Here is an 18,118-nt window from a genome sequence, read left to right as displayed (position 1 = left end):
CACATACATATACGATTCATCATTGAATCCGAGACTCACATTTATTTTCAATCGTTTCTTTTCTTCAAACCTTCTCCTACAACATCGTTAATATTGCTTATAACTTCCATCATCATTCTCTACTATAAACATTCACTCTTGTGCGCTAGAAGGTTAGTACCTTCTTTCGCTTTTTATATTTTTTTTTGATTATTTTTTGTTCCTATATCAAATGTATGTATTCATATATTTCGATTTTCTTTATCACAAATTATATGAAATCAGTTAACTATTTTTCTGAAACTTTTCAAATAAACATGAAAAGATATTAGGTACCTTTAACAAAACAAAAATTAACTATCTTTGGAACTGACATTAATTACGAAAATATTACTTTTATATATTAGAGATGATTATGATTTTTTTTTTAATTTTTATGTCATAAGAATCCGGTTAATTTTGGCATGATTTTAAAATATCATTGAAATTATTATGTTTTTGTATATCATATCAACCTACTTTTTTATCTTTGTATAGTAACAATAAAATTTATTAATTTACACAACAAATATAAATATTTCAAATTTTGTAATATTATTATACCTTACAAAATACAACTCCCTCCAAAATAAATTTTCGCCAGTTTAAATTTGTATTTTCTTTATATAATTTTTTTTTAATGATCCTGATTTTTTTTCTCCAAAAGTATATCAAATGTTTAGATAATGCTGCCCTATTATAATTATTATTTTCCAAAAGTATATCCGTTTAATGAGGAATTTGATATAATAAAGGAAGTGAATGTTAATTAAAATGAGATATATATTCCATAATTATTACATGAGTCTATTAAAAAAATTAATATCAAGGTGTAAACATTAAACATTTTTAAAGTGAAATTTCAGAATACATACAAACGATGATGTTATACAATGAAATATAAAATTGAATATACCGAAAAAAACACTATTAAAGCAATCAATCTTGAAAATAACATAGTTATGAAAAATTATAAAGTAAGATAAAAATTATAAGATATTAGGAGATTTGTAATAAGTACATTTAGTAAAAGCGTTACGGTTATTAGAAAAAATAAGACCGTTAAGATTAGTGAAAATACAATATATATAAACTAAATTATCACAATAGTAATGAAATGTCATTATTTGATATTTCATATAATTGACAGATGTATCAAATTACATTGATAATATACTAAAATTATTCAAAGTTGCGCCAAAACTAATGCAAAGTTCTTGCGAACACTAAATAAATAAGAACAAACATAAAAGCTAGCATTTATATTTATAATCAATTTAAAATAAACCAATCATGATTTATAAAAGAATCTCCATTGATGATATACTAAAATTAAATCTATATAACATTTTACATTTTATAAATTATATTACATAATTTTATTTGAATAAATGAAATAGTTGTCAATATTTAATGCAATAGAAAAAACGGTATATTGGTTGTCAATATATGTTTACATTAGGTAACATTATTATGCAAGGAACGTCTAATTAAAATGCTTATAAATATATAAATATCATAACTATATGAAACGAGGAAAATCGTTCAACTAATAAAATAAAAAATGATGTCTACAAAGAGATCTTTCAATGATTATATATATTTATCGTTTTTAATGTATTTTCTACACATTTCAATAATAACAATAACCATATATTTTTTTATACTCATTATACAATATCTATAAACGATTATATGTTTTTTTTATGCGCTTTTCGCGTTTAACGCGGGCTATAATCTACTTGAGCATTATAGTGGAATGGAAAAAAAAAATGATTGTTTGATTGTGACGAATGAATGGAATGGAGCATTCCTCACCAAATATGATTCCTTATTTTGGACTGATTTTCATTAATTCATTCCATGTGTGACAGCGTCAGGGGTGTTTTTTTCATTCTTTTCGGTTATGGAATCATACATACTATATTTATAAATTACTTTCAAAAAATAAATAAATTTATTTTTTTATAATTATATTTAAGATTTCATGGTATTTAGTTTTTTTTATTCGTAACTTTTTAGATCGCATATAATTCTTCTTAAACTATTTGCAAAACATATAATATGTATTTTACATGTCTGTATGCAATTTATTCAATGATTAGTTTTTATTTAACTAAAATTTATTTATATTGTAACAGAACATTCTTTTTATTTATTTATCTTTATTTTACCTATTTTTCTATTTATTAGTAAAAACATATTTTAGTGACTCGTTCATTTCTTTCGAGCCAAACAAATATTACAACGAAATGTTATGATTCATTCTATTACCTTAGGTATTCTATTATATTGTTCATTTCATTCAATCATATAAAGGAAGACCTTTGGTATTAGCACTCATCTATCTATCTCTCTAAAATCATTATTCCCTCTTTATTTCTTTATAAGTCTATTCTTTCTCAAAAAATCAACCAACCCTTTTTTCAGTAAAAATTCGACCACCTTTCCTTTTACTAAATTTTTTACAAAATTTATACTCACTCTCCCTCCATCTCTCTCTACTACTACATACATACATTCATACACAAACTCTCTCATCATCATCCTCCCAAACCCTCGTTATCGATCGACTCACAAAAATTCCTACAAAACCACCATCATCGTAAACACCAACTATTATTATAATCGATCAATTCATATTTATCCCCACATTTGCTCATGATCTTGATATTTTCTTGAACCCTATCGTCATCATCCATTTCCCCTCCTTGATTTTCCTATTCATCAATCTTACTCCTTTATCTTACCTTCTCAAACCTCTTTTTTCTACCCATTAATCATCGATTACCACCTTTTTTTTTAAAAAAAAAAACCAAAATATTTTTCAAATGCTCCCTAACGTCTCTCTTCTCCTAATCAATATTAATCTCTCTCTCTCTCCCTCCCTCCCTCTCTCTCTCTCCATTACCATGATCAACAATTCCTAATCAATATTAATCTCTCTCTCTCTCTCTCTCCCTCCCTCCCTCTCTCTCTCTCTCCATTACCATGATCAGCAATTTTAAACCTTATACCAGTACACCAAGATCACCAAACAATGATTGTGCAAACACCTTTAACCCTACCTTAATGGTCATCATTATTAAGAACTTCAATCCCATAATTAACGTTCATTTAGTTTTTCTAAGAAACTATCATAATCTTGTTATTTATCTTCTCTTATTTATTTATTTTTTATACAAAATAAACTTATTCGCACTTTCCTTTCTTGGTAATGTGGGATCAATCATTTTTTGCTATGATAGCCTTGTTAAATAAGTTGTCACATCTATATTTTAAATATTTAATTATATATAAAGTAGCTCTTTATAAAATTGTGTAAACATTGAAGCATCCTATCAAAGTGTCTTAAAAATCATACTCATACAAATATAATGACTTAAACAATGGGTGTATTTTAATGAGTTAATGACTTAAAAGAATGTTACATTTTCATGTACTTATTTAATCACTAAACTATTTTTTATATACGATTTCTCATAAAACTCTTGCTAATTTAGTTAAAATTGAAAAACTTTTATGGTAATATCACAATTGTGATAACTTTGCCATATTCTTGTAATTTAATAAATTCCATCACATTTGCATATGTGGACATAAGTAAATTATGATCATCTTCCTCATTCCAGACATACAAATTTTATTTTGCAATTGATTCTTTAATATTTTTAGACTTATTACATGAAATATTTCAAAACATCTTTTCTTTCTTTCAAATTAATTCACTTATTTTCTTTTGCCCAAAGATGATACATAATTTACAACTACATTGATTTATGAAAAAATAGTTAACAATATAATATGTTGTTTTTATTAGTGTTTGCTTTCTTTTTCGTCAACTTTTTTACTAAATTTACAACACTGAGCATGTATTGATTTTTACATATTATTTAGCATAGGTTTTCTTTACTTCTATGAAGTTTTGTTCTTTTAATTATTTATTTTTTGAAACTTCAAACAAAATCCTGAATGTTAAGATGTAGTAGCTTAATTTATAAAATATAACCAGTGAGACCATTTAGAAAATAAACATTATAAAACATTTGAATATTTATATTGCGTACTATCCGTCGCTATATCTTATTAAACAATATATATTGTTTTACATATAAACTTTGAACAAAATCATAATTGAAAAACAGAATGAATATTGAAAACCAAGAGCCTCCCATTAATTCAAATTAAACATTTGAAATTGGAAAATGACCAAACAAGTATCATTAACAATAGTTAAAACTAACACTAAATCAAAATTATACAAACTTTTATTCTTAAACAACCTACATATAGAAGCTAATGAGATCGTCTAGTTAAAAATAAACATTTATCTCAAACCATATTAATTTAAATTTTATTCGGTGAATTACATTTATTCATTATAACTAATAAAAAATTTTGGCTTCCAATTTGTTAATAAACATCTCTTTTATCATATAATCAAAACAATGACAGTTTTATATCAAGATTTTAATTAAATATATAAGAACATAAATTTCCCTATACTTTAAACGCATGATTTTATTTGTGCAACATGTACGCATTCACCTTGTAAACATACATAAGCACAACGTTTCCTTGTGAGTTGTGAAAAACCATTTTCCATGTATAACTTGTAAAACCAAAATCAAGTAAAGACAAAACTACCCCTGAACTAATGAGCAGCCAACTTAATTATTGGCCAGTTGTAGAATACATTTTCTATTTATTTATGAATCCATTGTATGTGTTATTGTTGTTGCCTCATATTGGAACTATAAATCGACAAACCATGCAAAAACTTTGTGTACCCAAGAAAACTAAGCTTTCCATCACTACTTCTTATCCAATCCTTCAGTATCAAATAACCAGATTCCCCCACATTCATTTCCTGCATCAAATTTCTCACAATACCATACTCAAGAAACCAACAATCAAAAGAGTAGTAGTAGTAGTATAAACAAAGAGATTTAAACTTAAATATAAGCACCTGTGCTAATGCATCTATAGAAATAACACGGTTTCCTTCAAGTTCAAAGTACTGAAAAGCCGATTTTGCAATCGTTTCCCATTCTTCAAGAGCCTCAAGTTGATATGGGCTTATTGCAGCAGCAGAAAACTCTTCAAATGTCATTTGAGTGTAAGATAAGGGCTTCATCTGCAATCATATATAGAATTGTTATCATGGGTCAAATGCAAGAAAGTCAAAATCTTTGTAAATACATGAAACAACAATATGTTGTTTTACCTTATCTAAGATATCAAAACCCCGTGATTCTTTCATGGAAGCAGTTGAATGTTTCACAAGAGCCTACACATTTAGAGCCAAATTTGTTGAAATATAATCGATTTGGACTCATTTTAGAGTTTTGGGTTTATAAGGAACAAACCGTTTTGAAATTGTCCAAGGAAACACACCCATCTTTTGGTTCCAATAGATCAAACTGAGCACTTAAGTATCTCAACTCATCCTTACTTAAAGCTTTTGAGAGAGCCTACAAACATATCATCAAGAATTAAACAAAAAAACAATATCCAATTTGTCACAATTCAAATTTGATTTTCAATTAATATATACCTTTAATGCAGCACGCCTTAAAGGTGTAGCTCGAACATACAACTTGACCAATTTATACACCATAATGTCCAATGGCACTCCATGCTTTTCTTCTTTCAACCATGGATGAGCTGCAAATGCCATATGAACAATTCAACACATGTTATTAATTAATGTTTCAGATGATCGATTTTTAACAAAACTTATCAAAATATATATACATCTTACTCAAAGCTTGGGAAGCAGTCATTCGTTTTCTATGATCTTTGTTAAGTAATCTTTTGACAAAATCTTTGGCTTCTAGGGATACAGAAGGCCAAGGTGTTCCATTAAGATTAAGATCTGCTCTTACCACTGAACGAAATATTCCTGATTCAGTTCTACCATAAAAGGGTCGACTTCCACATAATAATATGTATGTTATAACACCAATACTCCACATGTCAGCTTCAACATTATATGATCTATGGAGCACTTCAGGCGCAACATAGTATGCACTTCCAACAATATCAGTTAGACGTTGATCTGTAGATAAATAGAAACCAAATTACACACATATTTTTAGGTTATAACTTATAATTTAATTAATCGTCTGTTATTATTAAAAAAAAAAAAAAAAAAAAAAAAAAAAAAAAAAGTAACTTAATTACCTGGTCTAACAAAGTCGGATAAACCAAAATCTATAACCTTCATTGGAGAATCTTCGTCTTTTGTACTAAAAAGAAAGTTCTACCCAAAGCATTATCGTGTTAATATGAAGCTAAAAAACAACATTGGATTGTTCCGAATGAGATTGAATTAAAAAATAATAGAAATAATCGTGTATAAAACGGATACCTCTGGCTTTAAATCACGGTGTACAACTCCTTGTAGATGAATAAATGAAGCTGCATTTAGTATTTGCATGACGATTGATTTAGCATCATGTTCTGTATATCTTCCACCCCTGCAAAAAAGAAAAGCGTAAAAATTAGAATCCATATGCAGATTAGTAGGAGGAATAGCAACAAGAATTAATGGATTCAAGTACTTAACCTGGATAATATTCGATCTAGAAGCTCTCCCCCTTGGCACAATCTGTTTGACGAAAGTATTGTTATAGATCGGAATCAAGTTGTGGGAATTATTGCAGAATATGTTCATGTATAAGGCCATGAAAAACGAGGTGTTAATTTGACTTACTCCATGACTATGTATACGTTAAGATCATCTTCAAATGCATCATAGAACTGGACCATGTGTTGATGCCCTGATAAGCCTTTTAATAATGTTACCTCCCTACGTACATCTTCAATCGATATAGCCGTTGTCATCTGTACAATATAGCCAATTATTTAGCAACAATTCAGTGAACAAGGGAGTGAATTTCATCAAGAACATTCAATAAAGTGCAGCAATTCATTGAATTTGATACAAAATTAAAGTGCGTAAAGCCAAGAATTCATCGAAGTACCTTAGATTTGGAGATGATTTTGACTGCAACAAACTGGTCTTTTAGAGCTCCTTTTTTACACTTCGCTCGACAAGTATGGCCGAAATGCCCTCTTCCTATTTCCTTTCCCAACTCATATTTGGCCCGGAAGTTTCTCGGAAACCCGAAATGTTTATCCAGCGGTGGCTCTCTCTCCTTCCTGTCGTCTTCTTGTATGGCAGCCGGCTTTTCTTTTTTAGTCTCCCGCCGTTTCCGTATCGCCGACATGATCGGTTTTGCCGGGGACGGAGGTGGGAACGGCCATTTGAACGTTCTCCTTGGTGTCCCCGCCGGCGATGGAGTCGCCCCAACTCCCTCCGGGTACGGGATCTGCCCTGGACTCCCGGTGTAAGAATGAAGTGGAGTGTCGCTACTGGAAGCACCGTTGCTCGCTTTACCAACCGAGCCGCCTAGAGACGGCGGTTTGTGTTGAATGTGGTTTTTGCCAGCGGCGGTTGATCCATGGTTAACATCGTCTTTCAGGGCTGAGGCTGCGACGGAGCCTTTGCTGCAGCAATGCCCCATTACTGGCAACAATTACTCCGCCCGGTAAAGATTCTTTTGTATCTTTACAACAATTTCAGGATCATTAAACGGCGAACATAGAACATCACGTATGCATATATTTATAGCATTTTTTATGTAGATGATTTCGATGGAGATACAGAAACATTCCAATCTAGATGCCATTTTAATGTGAGTTTTATCGTCGACAGCAAAGACATTTAATTTTTGAAGCTGCTTAACATTAAAACAAGCCTCTACCCACAAAAGACGAATTCAATGTTGATCTATCCGACCCGACACGACCCGTCTTATTTTTGTCTTTGTCTTATATGATTATGTTGGAAAAAAACCGTTTGTGACATCAACTTGTTTTTTATTAGTATTATTTTAAACAGTATCGCCTAGGAAGATGTATAGTAAGTTTGGAGTTTTAGAAAACAAAATTGTTTTATAAAGTTATTTACTTTACTTATGTCGATGAATTGTTGTTATGATGAATTGTTGCAAACCTCGCATCTTATTTGACAACTCAAACATTTAAACTTGCAATTGAACTTTTTAACATTATAATTGGATTTATTAATATTTTTAAGTATCTCATGTGAGGGGATGTTTTAATTTGTAATTTACATTGTTATGAATTATGTTTTATTGAACAAATATTCATGATTACAATACAATAAGATTATTTTAGTGGGTGTTTTGTTCGAGTTATAATATAAGCAAATTAGATTGTTAGAATAGTCGATTTACATAACAACTAGCAATGTCTATTGTATTGTTTTTGACATTTTATGATATGAAGTAGTTTTCATTGTTGTTACGCAAGGTATACATTCTCTACATTTGTTAGTGAGTATAAATTATTGTATTTTTTATGTTAGTGAGTACTAATTGTTGTATTTATTGTATTTTTTATGTTAGTGAGTACTAATTGTTGTATTTTTTATGTTAATTAGTACTAATTGTTGTATTTTTTTCTTATATTGAGTCATGAACCACACAACTCTGCATCATTTCGCATCATCAATCGGCTAGTCCCCTTTGTTTGTGTAATGCCTTTTACTTTGTTCTTTTTTTTTTAAGAGAACTTTGTTCTTTTTCTTAATTCTTATATGGTTGACTATAAAACTTTAGAGGAACATGATTAATATAAAATGAAATTTGAAATTTTGGTAAACTAAGGGAAAAAATACAAAGCATTTGAAAAGTGGGTATTCATAATGGAATTAGTGTATCGTGGCATACATGGACTTGTTTGTCGAGTATTATCATTAAGGATATACGACGAGCCTTGTGAGAAATTACAACACATATTTAACCTGATCATCAAAGACAAACATGATCATATATTCATTAAGTTGGTTATACGATTAGTGATGTTAGTTTTGTGCAACAAACCTAAAAATTATCAACTGCAAGGATATTTGGTTGAAGGGAGTTATAGCTGATCTGGAAACAAAGATTATATAAATCAATAGATATTCTTTAATTTAATTTATAAACAATTATATATATATATATATATATATATATATATATATATATATATATATATATATATATATATATATATATTGATATAACAAAAAATTATATTAATTATAAATATTATGATATTTACTAAAAAAATATAAAGTAGTTTTGATATGTTAGAAATTACCTCTTTTAAAATTTCTTTATAATATACGGATATAAAAATAATTTCGAAAGTTGATGTAATACAATTGAAACTTATCACATTACATTGTGTATATGGTCTACCTTAGTAGAATTTATTAGGTGTCTTTTACTTTTAGAGTAAATTACATAAGTTGTTTCACATGGTATTTTATATAGATTGGTATTTTTTTTCAAATGGTCCTAATACATACACACCGATTTACATTATCATCATACACCATTAGGCTTAGGGGCTGTTTGGCAGGATCTGAATTTTTAAGATCTAAATTTTTAAGATGTCTGAATTTCTAAGAGGGTCTGAATTTTTAAGATCTGAATTTTAAATTGTTGTTTGGTTGAAAGCTCTGAGTTACAGTGCTGAATTATAAAAATGACCGTTTTACCCTTTTGTATTATTTTTGCTAAATTCAATTTTTTTTGTTTATGAAATAACCAAATCAACTTCTTGAATAATTATGTAGAAAAAAAAATCCAAATTAAATAAATCAAAATTAAACCATCATATTACCCATTAATCACTAATCATAACAAAATTCAGCACAATAACCATCATATTTCAATTTCATAATTCCATTTCAGCAAATGAATTCAACACTAATTCATCACATTACAAAATTCAGCACAATAAAGAACTACAAACACATTCTCAGCAAATGAACACATAATTCAACAAGATCAAGAATCATATTTCAACACAAATCAACAAGATTCAACAATAGATTTCAGCTATACATACACACATATCAACAAAAAAGAAAAAATTAGAACAAAGAGCACATTTTCAACAATATTGTTTAACAAATAAACACAAACTCAGCATATTTCAGCAACATATTTTAACTATACACACATACATTTCAGAAATCAACAAACAAGCAAAAAAAACAAGATCATAAACTTATATTTCAGAATTCAATCCATCACAGTTACACAAAAGTTGCAATATCTATAACACAGAGAAATCGAGCAAATTACCTTCGATTCAAGCAAACATACTTAAGATTCTGCATAACTCGATCTGTTTTATCAGCAATAGTCATCAATCAACGCCCAATCTAAAAAAAGAATTTATGTAGGGTTCGTTTTCAGAATTTACCTTGTCGATAGGAACTGAATGAAAGTGACAAAATCTAAAAAGTAACAAATAAATTCTCACCAACTTCGAGTGTTGCAACAACAATTTTAGAGAGAGAAGGATGGGGTGGGTGCCTATTGGATTCTGGGAACAGGAAATAACTAAACGCAAAAAGGGGAGACATTAATTTCATACCTGAACAATAGAGGAGAAATTGGTTATTCCTTGGTAATAAACATCATCATTGGCAATTAGCAAAGCATAATGTTCGTTGAATTTGGTATAGATGTAGAAGAAAGTAATGTACACCGAGGTATAGATTGAAGAGGTCGTTGATGGTTGGTCGTGCCGGCAACTCAAACCCTAGGCTTCAGTGTGGTTGCAGATCAGAGAGGAATTGGAGGGAGAAAGTGGTGTGCGACGATGACGTGAAATGGTTGTGGTGTGTGAAGGCCGACGCTGAAGTCCGATGAGATACGAGGAGAGGATGGAGGCGGTTGTTCTTTGATGCCGCAAGAAAAAAGAGAAGGGTGTGACGAGGGTATGATGGGAAAAAATAAGAACGCGCGCTTCCTTTTTCATTCCAGATGCAAAGTGAAGTCTGAAAAAATAAGAGGCTATAGTCCGATTAAGAGCCAAAAAATAAGACTCTACCAAACGGTCTGAATCTGAACTTTTAAGAGGATGCCTCTTAATTTGTCAATTAAGAGGCTAACAAACAGCCCCTTACTTTTTAGGTTATTATTATCATATAATTATCATTGATTTTATTTTTTAAATAATCATTACCATATAATTACTATTTGACTTACTTTTATTATTATTCATTATAACCTAATCGAAAAAACCATTATTATTTAATAATTACAATTTTATTATCAACCTTATTAATATTAATAACTTTAAATTTGTTTTTTTTTATTAAGATAAATAACAATAATATTATTATTTTTAGAATATAATAATATAAAAAATATTATAAAAAATAAAATTCTAAATAAATTTTCATCAACGTAATATCATTGATAGTATAAATAATATTATAAGAAAAATAAATTAGAAACAAATCTTCATCATTTTTTTAATTTTAAATATTACATAACAAAATTCTGAGACAAAAATAAACAATTAATCATCTATAGTTATAAAGATCTTTCCGTAGGTCTAAGTTGCTTATAAAATTCTAGACGCGACTTATACATAGTTTGTCATTCCGACAACATCTAGTGTTTCCGGTAGTGTCTAGTGGAATAACTGCCGACTCACTTTCAATAAGCAGGCAGTCTGGCAAAGCACTTATTCAATCTTTTTGACCATCGTCCATGAAATCTAGAGACTCAATTACAAGTTGATTTTGTATCTTATCCATGGCGTCAACATAAATGCTCCAATAAGGTAAGGTAAATATTTAGGAGAAGTTAAGAGAAAGAGAAAGAACATACAATGAATGCTCCGATAATGTATTTCCGGCAAGAAATGATGGCTCCGACGATAGATATTTCGGTTCCTAAAGTATTTCTGGTGACATTTTCCGGCGATATGTGAAGTTTATAATTAATCTTTTGTGAATGTTTTTTATGTAATATGAACGGTAAAATTTATAGGTGTAATATAAACTTAAACTTTATAGTTTTTTTGTATTTTTGTTTGGAAATTTAAATTGACAGCCTTCTTGAAAATATAAACTTGAATATATGGAAAACTGGTAAATAAAAAAGAAGTCAAAGTCAAACAATAAGTCAATAGTAATAGACTGATATATAGTAGGGTTTAAGTAAATAATACTAAAATTTGAATTTTTTAGATAATAATAATAATAATAATAATAATAATAATAATAATAAAAGACAACAATTAATAATATTTTTTTTAACTTTAGGCTTAAGTTTATAATGAAAAATAATTAAAAAAATAATTAGTAAAGTAGGTAAATTGTGAAAAACCCAAATATCACTCCACTTGCATTTGGTGGTCAACAATAATTTTGGCTCAATTTCAAAAAAAGAAAAAACATAAGCCATCTTTAATTAAAAAAAAAAACAAAAGGCGGAAGATGTGTCCAGACGCCTCCAATCAAAATTAGTCAAAACGTATTGAGTAATTAAAAAACCCTGTAAATAGATTGGTATGTAACTGCTATATAGATAGATTGGTGTGTGAAAAGAAATTCCCTTTTTTAAAATAACCCAAGTATTTTACGATTTTAAATGTATTATTATTATTAAAATGAGGCCTGTGATGAGATTTATCAAGTTCCTTTATGAGCTAAAAGTTTTACACTTTGTTAATAACTAGGGTTTTAAGTCTCACTTTGCGGCGGAGTTTAAGCAATAACTAGAAAAGAACCCATGCTTCGCATGGGCCGGAAGGAACTTTTTTCATGGTTGTTGATTTGGAGTGAAGCAAGGGTTTTGAACTAAATGTGAATGAAATTGTGTGTGTCCTCTATAGTTGTTGTTGCTTTCCTACCTAATTAACTCATACATTCACCACAAAACATACACAAACCACATACAACACTCATAAGGTGTATCCTAACATTCAAACATTCAGAAGAAGGAGGAAGCATTGTTCTATTTCAAGGCTTATACGAAAATCAATTAAACTTTAGATCCAAAGAAAGTGTGAATGATTTTATGGAGAACATTAAAAATTAACAAATCATTTAAATAAAAAAAACAATTTCATTAGTTATATATTTTTTTATATAAAACCAAATACAAAATGTAAATTGAAAGTACATTGTTATTTAGTGCTTTTACCACATAAATATGAAAACGAATGCAACAGATAGACATGTATTTTGGTTTTTTGCCAAAAAAAATGAAAGCAAATTACAAAAAATTGAAGTTTTCTATTTGCCTTTTGTTAAGATCTTTAAATGTATTACCAAGCATGCTCCAATAAATGAATTGACAAAATAATGATAGTGAATTTTATACAAATATATGTCACTTATTGTTTTAAACTTAGTAATGAATATTTTGCAAAATTGAGCTTCCTTGAGAAACATGTCTGAGTTTTTTGAACCATACTTTCTACGGTCTTACCATTTTTAACATCCAATACCAAAGAAAGGGACCAGTAGAGGAAAACAAACATCTAATGGGTGATAAAAATCATACATTGACTACTTCCATAGGATATTCCAAAATTACTAATTTTAACTCATCAGAAGTATTTACCTCATTGGCGCCTAAAATTGATAGAAGAAAAGCCCTAAAATGGTTGTATTTGGTGAACAAACAGTTGTCCCTATAATTATAAAGAAAATAATAAAAAAAAATAACAAAATTAAGAGTGAAAGTAAATGTTAGAAACATACAATTTTGCAAGTGTAACACCAAAAAATAATGGATGTGTTACCTGATTAGCTCTTTTTTGATCTCTCATCTCTCAAGTATGAGGTTTGTTGATCTTCTTCCCAACTTCTTCCTACATAGGTAAAAATCATGAAAAGTTAATAATGACATTGTTATTTTAGATAAAGTATTAATTACAATTCTTAAAATTATTACAATCACTTAAGGATATTGTTCAAAACTCACAACCATTTCAAATATTGTTGAAAAGTCTCTCAACTATTTCATAAAATCAACAAAAAAATCACAAATTCAAAAATTATGCATAATGCGTGTCTTTGTGTGTGTGTGTGTTTGAGAAATAACAAATAAGAGTTGAGAAAATACTAAACTAACCTTGGCAGGTCCTGGTGCTTCCTGGCCACTGCTTGTTGTTTTTCCTGAAAAAGAACTTTGTCGTCAATAATCTCTGTATAAATCTCCACGAAAAAAATATCAATTGAAATCCAAAAACGATCTTGTATGTAATGTTCCTTTCATATGTTGAAGTTCCTATGCCAAATTAAAAATACATGGTTAATAAAGATGCTATGTCTATAATACTTTTTCAAAAATATAATCGAATAAGAGTGTTTTATACAATTAAACAAACAATAAAGGAAAACATGCTTACAATGATCGTGAACCATTCATGTTCTATGCTACATTTTGTCAATATGTTCACTGGATGTGTGTCCCTGTATCCAAAAAAAAGATGTTTTTCATTATAGTTTATAGTGAATTACTGTTTTTTATAATTTAATAATGTATACTAATTTATCTAATAAGGTATAATAGTATCTTGTTGAAGCTGGATCATAAGGATTTGTAGAAATCCATTTGTGATACACTTATACCTCAATAATTTTGAATTGGTCCCCAAGTTTTAATTAATATCAGTTGGTGCAGATGAAGGTTAATACAAAAACATATATCCTAAAAGGATAATGAAAATACTTACATGTGTTTTAATTCCTCTTCCCCTTGCATTTTGTAAGCAAAAGGTTACTTTAGACATTTGTTAAGCACCCAAAACGATTTTCTGAAACTATGAGCTTAATAAAAATCCAGTTGTAGTTGTATGTAAAATGCTAATATAATTACTTGTTTTCCAAGTGAAGAAAGGGAGATGGAAAGTTGATGCCTTTGCTCACTTCATCATCTCATCAACAGCCACCAGCAAGTGTAAGGTGCTCATTGTATGCATGAATGATGAACGGAATATATATTTTAGCAAAATCATAAATAAGGACATTCAACCTGCACTAAATTTCTCAAGTGGAGTTAGTACCTATTTTCAAATTACAATAAACATTAAAACATGTGTAATTATGACCTTTCAATGAAATTGTAAGTATGAATTGAATGAGGAAATTAGGAAAAGGTAGGAGGTGGCTTCAAATGCCTTATACGTACGGTGGTTCATTTTCAGATACGATTAACCAACAATTAACTGTAGAAGCAATCTATCAAACACCTGGTAGGCAATGCAAATAGACACTACTTTAGTTCCTGATTTAGCATCTCGAATCCTACCTACATCTCCACCAATTCAATAATTCAAATCATAGCATAATAAAGTAAGTAAACTCTAATAGGTGAAAGTTTTATTTAAAAATAAAACCAGAACGACAATCAATGAAAGCAATTTACAGTTCAGATAAGGTTAAAAACGTATCTTTTAATGGTGATTGTATACACCACTCTAAAGGTAGGAACTGTAACACTCTCAGGCATGTGCAAATCAAAATTCAATTCTTTCCCAAGTTTTTTCACACAGGAAGATGCGACAATCTCCTTGTCTCCATCGTCGTGACTGACCATGAGCAGCAACAACATAGTTGCAGTCTTCATTTGGATTCCATGGCCTCTCGTCGATTCTCGCATAAGCAACTTGATTTTTGGATATGATTCAGAAGGCATGTACTGGTGATCAGCAGAGATTCGAATGTCATATATGGACATGGATATCGTTGGAGCCAATTTACAACTTTCTTTAACAATATAGAGCAAAATATGAAGAGAGAGAGAGAGAGAGAGAGAGAGAGAAATAATTTACTTCAATTGTAGCTTCAAAATTCGGAAATCCACAACGACAAGATAAGTTTAAGTGGGAATCGATTGTCGCTTAGGCGAGAAGACAATAAACAGAGAAATGCGTAAGTGAGAATGCAGTGAGAATCGGAAAACACCCAAACTGGGTTGGGTTCTTAAGCGGAAAAGATCGGTGAATCTGTGAACGTGGGTTGAACATCGGTGAAATAGAGTTTATAGAAGGGATATAGAGGGAGGTTTGGAGAAGAGAAAGCGGCAATGGTCAGTAGAAAAGCATAGGAATATAACACGTGTATTGGATACGTGTCCACTCATTGAACAGAAGACGAAGACGGTGAATATGGCGGTGTTGGATCGCGTCTATAGAGAAACACTCACACACAGATGGATGAAGAAGGATCGAGATGAAGGCGGTAAGTTTATGGTACTGTATGGTAACAAAAACGGTGAAGAGGCACTAATCCGAACGTGATTGGCCAACAAAATGGTGAAGCAAAGTAAAACAACACGTAGCTATTAAAATATAGACATCGACAGAAAAGGACCACAAACCAAAAAAGAGACATAAATGAAGATATTGATATAATTAGAGGACCATTTTTGCCCATCCTTGGCAAATTTACTGTAGCTAGGATGGAGAATTTTAATATATAGTATAATCATATTAGCACAATAAAACCTTTTAGAACCTAAATTCAAAGACTTGAACTTACTTTTCAGCTACAATAATCATTATTTCCCTATTAAAACTTTTTGAGTTAATCTTCATCCTAGTTTTCAAAATCATAGATGAAGTCTCTATTTTCCATCCGCAGTGTAAACAAAAACATAATTAGTGGCACTCAAATCAAGGTGATATCATTTCTCATGGAAAACTTTATAAAACCAAAAATCTACCATTTAAGCATGAAAGAATCCCGATAGGCAATGCATAAACAACATAATAAAAATGTAAAACCCAAATGAAATAATTATATTCGAATATCAATTGTATAAAGCAACAAAGAAAGTATTATTATAACAAACACATCATCATTTTGTATTGTTTAATTCATAAATGACAAACCACTAAAGTATGAAAATATGATTTTTACAGTTAACCCTATAAAATCCATTTTCCAAGAAAACAATATGTTTACCTTTTCATTCTTCTTCCATTTCTTCATATCACAACTTTCCATGAAAACTTTGAAAAATCAAAACCAGTCTATCTACCATTTATAAGCATGAAAGAATCTTGACATGCAATGCATAAACAACATAAACAAATGTAAACCCCAAATGAAATAATTATATTCGAAAATCAATTGTATAAAGCAACAAACAAAGTATTATTATAACAAACACATCATCACTGTGTATTGTCTAATTCGTAAATGACAAACCACTAAAGTATGAAAATGTGATGCTAATTTTTACAATTAACCCTATAAAATCCATTTAAAAAAAAACAATATGTTTACCTCCTCATTCTTCTTCCATTTCTTCATATCACAACTTTTCATGAAAACTTTGAAAAATCAAACCAATCAATCTTTAAATGCTTATGGATATAAATTAATCGAGATAAACAATGTAATTATACAATAAACATAATAATTGATTACATATGTTTCTTTTAATGCTAGTTAATTTACTAAAAACTTTGAAAATCACAAAAAACCACACATAGTGTTTGTACTAATGTGTATGTGGCTATGAGTGTGTGGTCGTGTAACATGGTATGTGTGAACGGTTTTGTGTGGCTATATGTGTATGTGTTAATTACAATGTTTTAATGAAAGTGTGTTGTTATTTTATATTTTTTTTTTCAAAGTATACATTCCACTAGTGAAAGTTATTAACAAAAACATCGTCACTTGAAATTTCCTGAACACATGTCGCTTGGGTTAGATAATATCAAAATATCTAGGTTTGATATCAATCGTTGGATTGCTTTTGTTCTCGACCCTTGGATCGATATGAGTTTTGGTATCAATAAGGAGGCCCACCTCCTTAGAAAAAAGCACAATTTCTCTCCTAAGCCTCCCTCCTTCCCATCGGATCTCTCCCCCCTCTAGGTCACCGTCGAAGTCGTCGGAACCACCGTCGGCCGCCGATCTCCGTCGCATCGGAAAACCGAGATCGGGTTCGACAACTGGCTGCCACCCCTTTTTCCGTCGACTAACCTCCGGCGAAGCCTTGTCCAACCACCCCCCACCCTCCAGCAGCCTCCGACAAGTCTAACGATGCTGACAGTCGTTGATCGCCACAATCGCCGAAATCTTTTTTCGACCAAAGTTTGGGTTGTTTCTGATCAAGCTCCGACGAATACTATTCACCGGTCAAGATCACTATTCATGAAGTTCAAAGTTACTATTCATCGGAATGGAAAACTATCAATTTCCGAAAATTGTAATTTCTTCGGTTTCGTGTTTTGGGCCACATACTCA

General features: G+C 30.0%; 1 protein-coding gene and 1 long non-coding RNA gene across 7 annotated transcripts; both read right to left on the bottom strand.

Moving 5' to 3' along the window:
- Nucleotides 1-4,591: 4,591 nt before the first annotated feature.
- Nucleotides 4,592-7,755, bottom strand: LOC111920397 (CDPK-related kinase 4). 2 transcript variants are annotated; one of them, XM_023915971.3, is made up of 11 exons: nucleotides 7,008-7,754; nucleotides 6,737-6,867; nucleotides 6,590-6,631; nucleotides 6,392-6,500; nucleotides 6,205-6,283; nucleotides 5,783-6,079; nucleotides 5,576-5,685; nucleotides 5,388-5,492; nucleotides 5,246-5,308; nucleotides 4,988-5,155; nucleotides 4,592-4,888 (listed from the first exon to the last, which is right to left on the bottom strand). In XM_023915971.3, the coding sequence occupies exons 1-11, from the start codon at nucleotides 7,548-7,550 to the stop codon at nucleotides 4,748-4,750; spliced, it is 1,788 nt and encodes a 595-aa protein (XP_023771739.1). In that variant the 5' UTR covers nucleotides 7,551-7,754; the 3' UTR covers nucleotides 4,592-4,747. The 2 variants fall into 2 exon arrangements, with proteins under 2 accessions (XP_023771739.1, XP_023771738.1); XM_023915970.3 differs by having other exon boundaries at nucleotides 4,592-5,155; nucleotides 7,008-7,755.
- Nucleotides 7,756-9,948: 2,193 nt separating this feature from the next.
- On the bottom strand, nucleotides 9,949-15,918 carry LOC111920396 (uncharacterized). 5 transcript variants are annotated; one of them, XR_008226408.1, is made up of 10 exons: nucleotides 15,691-15,917; nucleotides 14,736-15,557; nucleotides 14,593-14,679; nucleotides 14,266-14,329; nucleotides 13,989-14,144; nucleotides 13,657-13,725; nucleotides 13,476-13,545; nucleotides 10,598-10,891; nucleotides 10,372-10,485; nucleotides 9,949-10,270 (listed from the first exon to the last, which is right to left on the bottom strand). It is a non-coding gene; the product is annotated as an uncharacterized LOC111920396 (long non-coding RNA). The 5 variants fall into 5 exon arrangements; XR_008226409.1 differs by having other exon boundaries at nucleotides 14,593-14,673; XR_002859836.3 differs by having other exon boundaries at nucleotides 14,593-14,896; nucleotides 15,048-15,557; nucleotides 15,691-15,915.
- Nucleotides 15,919-18,118: the final 2,200 nt, after the last annotated feature.

The sequence above is a fragment of the Lactuca sativa genome, chromosome 9 (genome assembly GCF_002870075.4).
Source record: "Lactuca sativa cultivar Salinas chromosome 9, Lsat_Salinas_v11, whole genome shotgun sequence".
Classification (NCBI taxonomy): domain Eukaryota; kingdom Viridiplantae; phylum Streptophyta; class Magnoliopsida; order Asterales; family Asteraceae; genus Lactuca; species Lactuca sativa.
Note: the sequence above shows the minus strand (reverse complement) of the source record. Positions and strands in the feature narration are given on the sequence as shown.

Excerpts from the sequence above, each read along its gene's own strand:
- LOC111920397 (XM_023915970.3), bottom strand. The coding sequence starts at position 7,550 with ATGGGGCATTGCTGCAGCAAAGGCTCCGTCGCAGCCTCAGCCCTGAAA. Across the intron at positions 6,080-6,204 it reads ATCCGACTTTGTTAGACCAG|ATCAACGTCTAACTGATATT; the intron begins GTAATTAAGTTA and ends ATTTATCTACAG. Across the intron at positions 5,493-5,575 it reads TAAGGCGTGCTGCATTAAAG|GCTCTCTCAAAAGCTTTAAG; the intron begins GTATATATTAAT and ends ATATGTTTGTAG.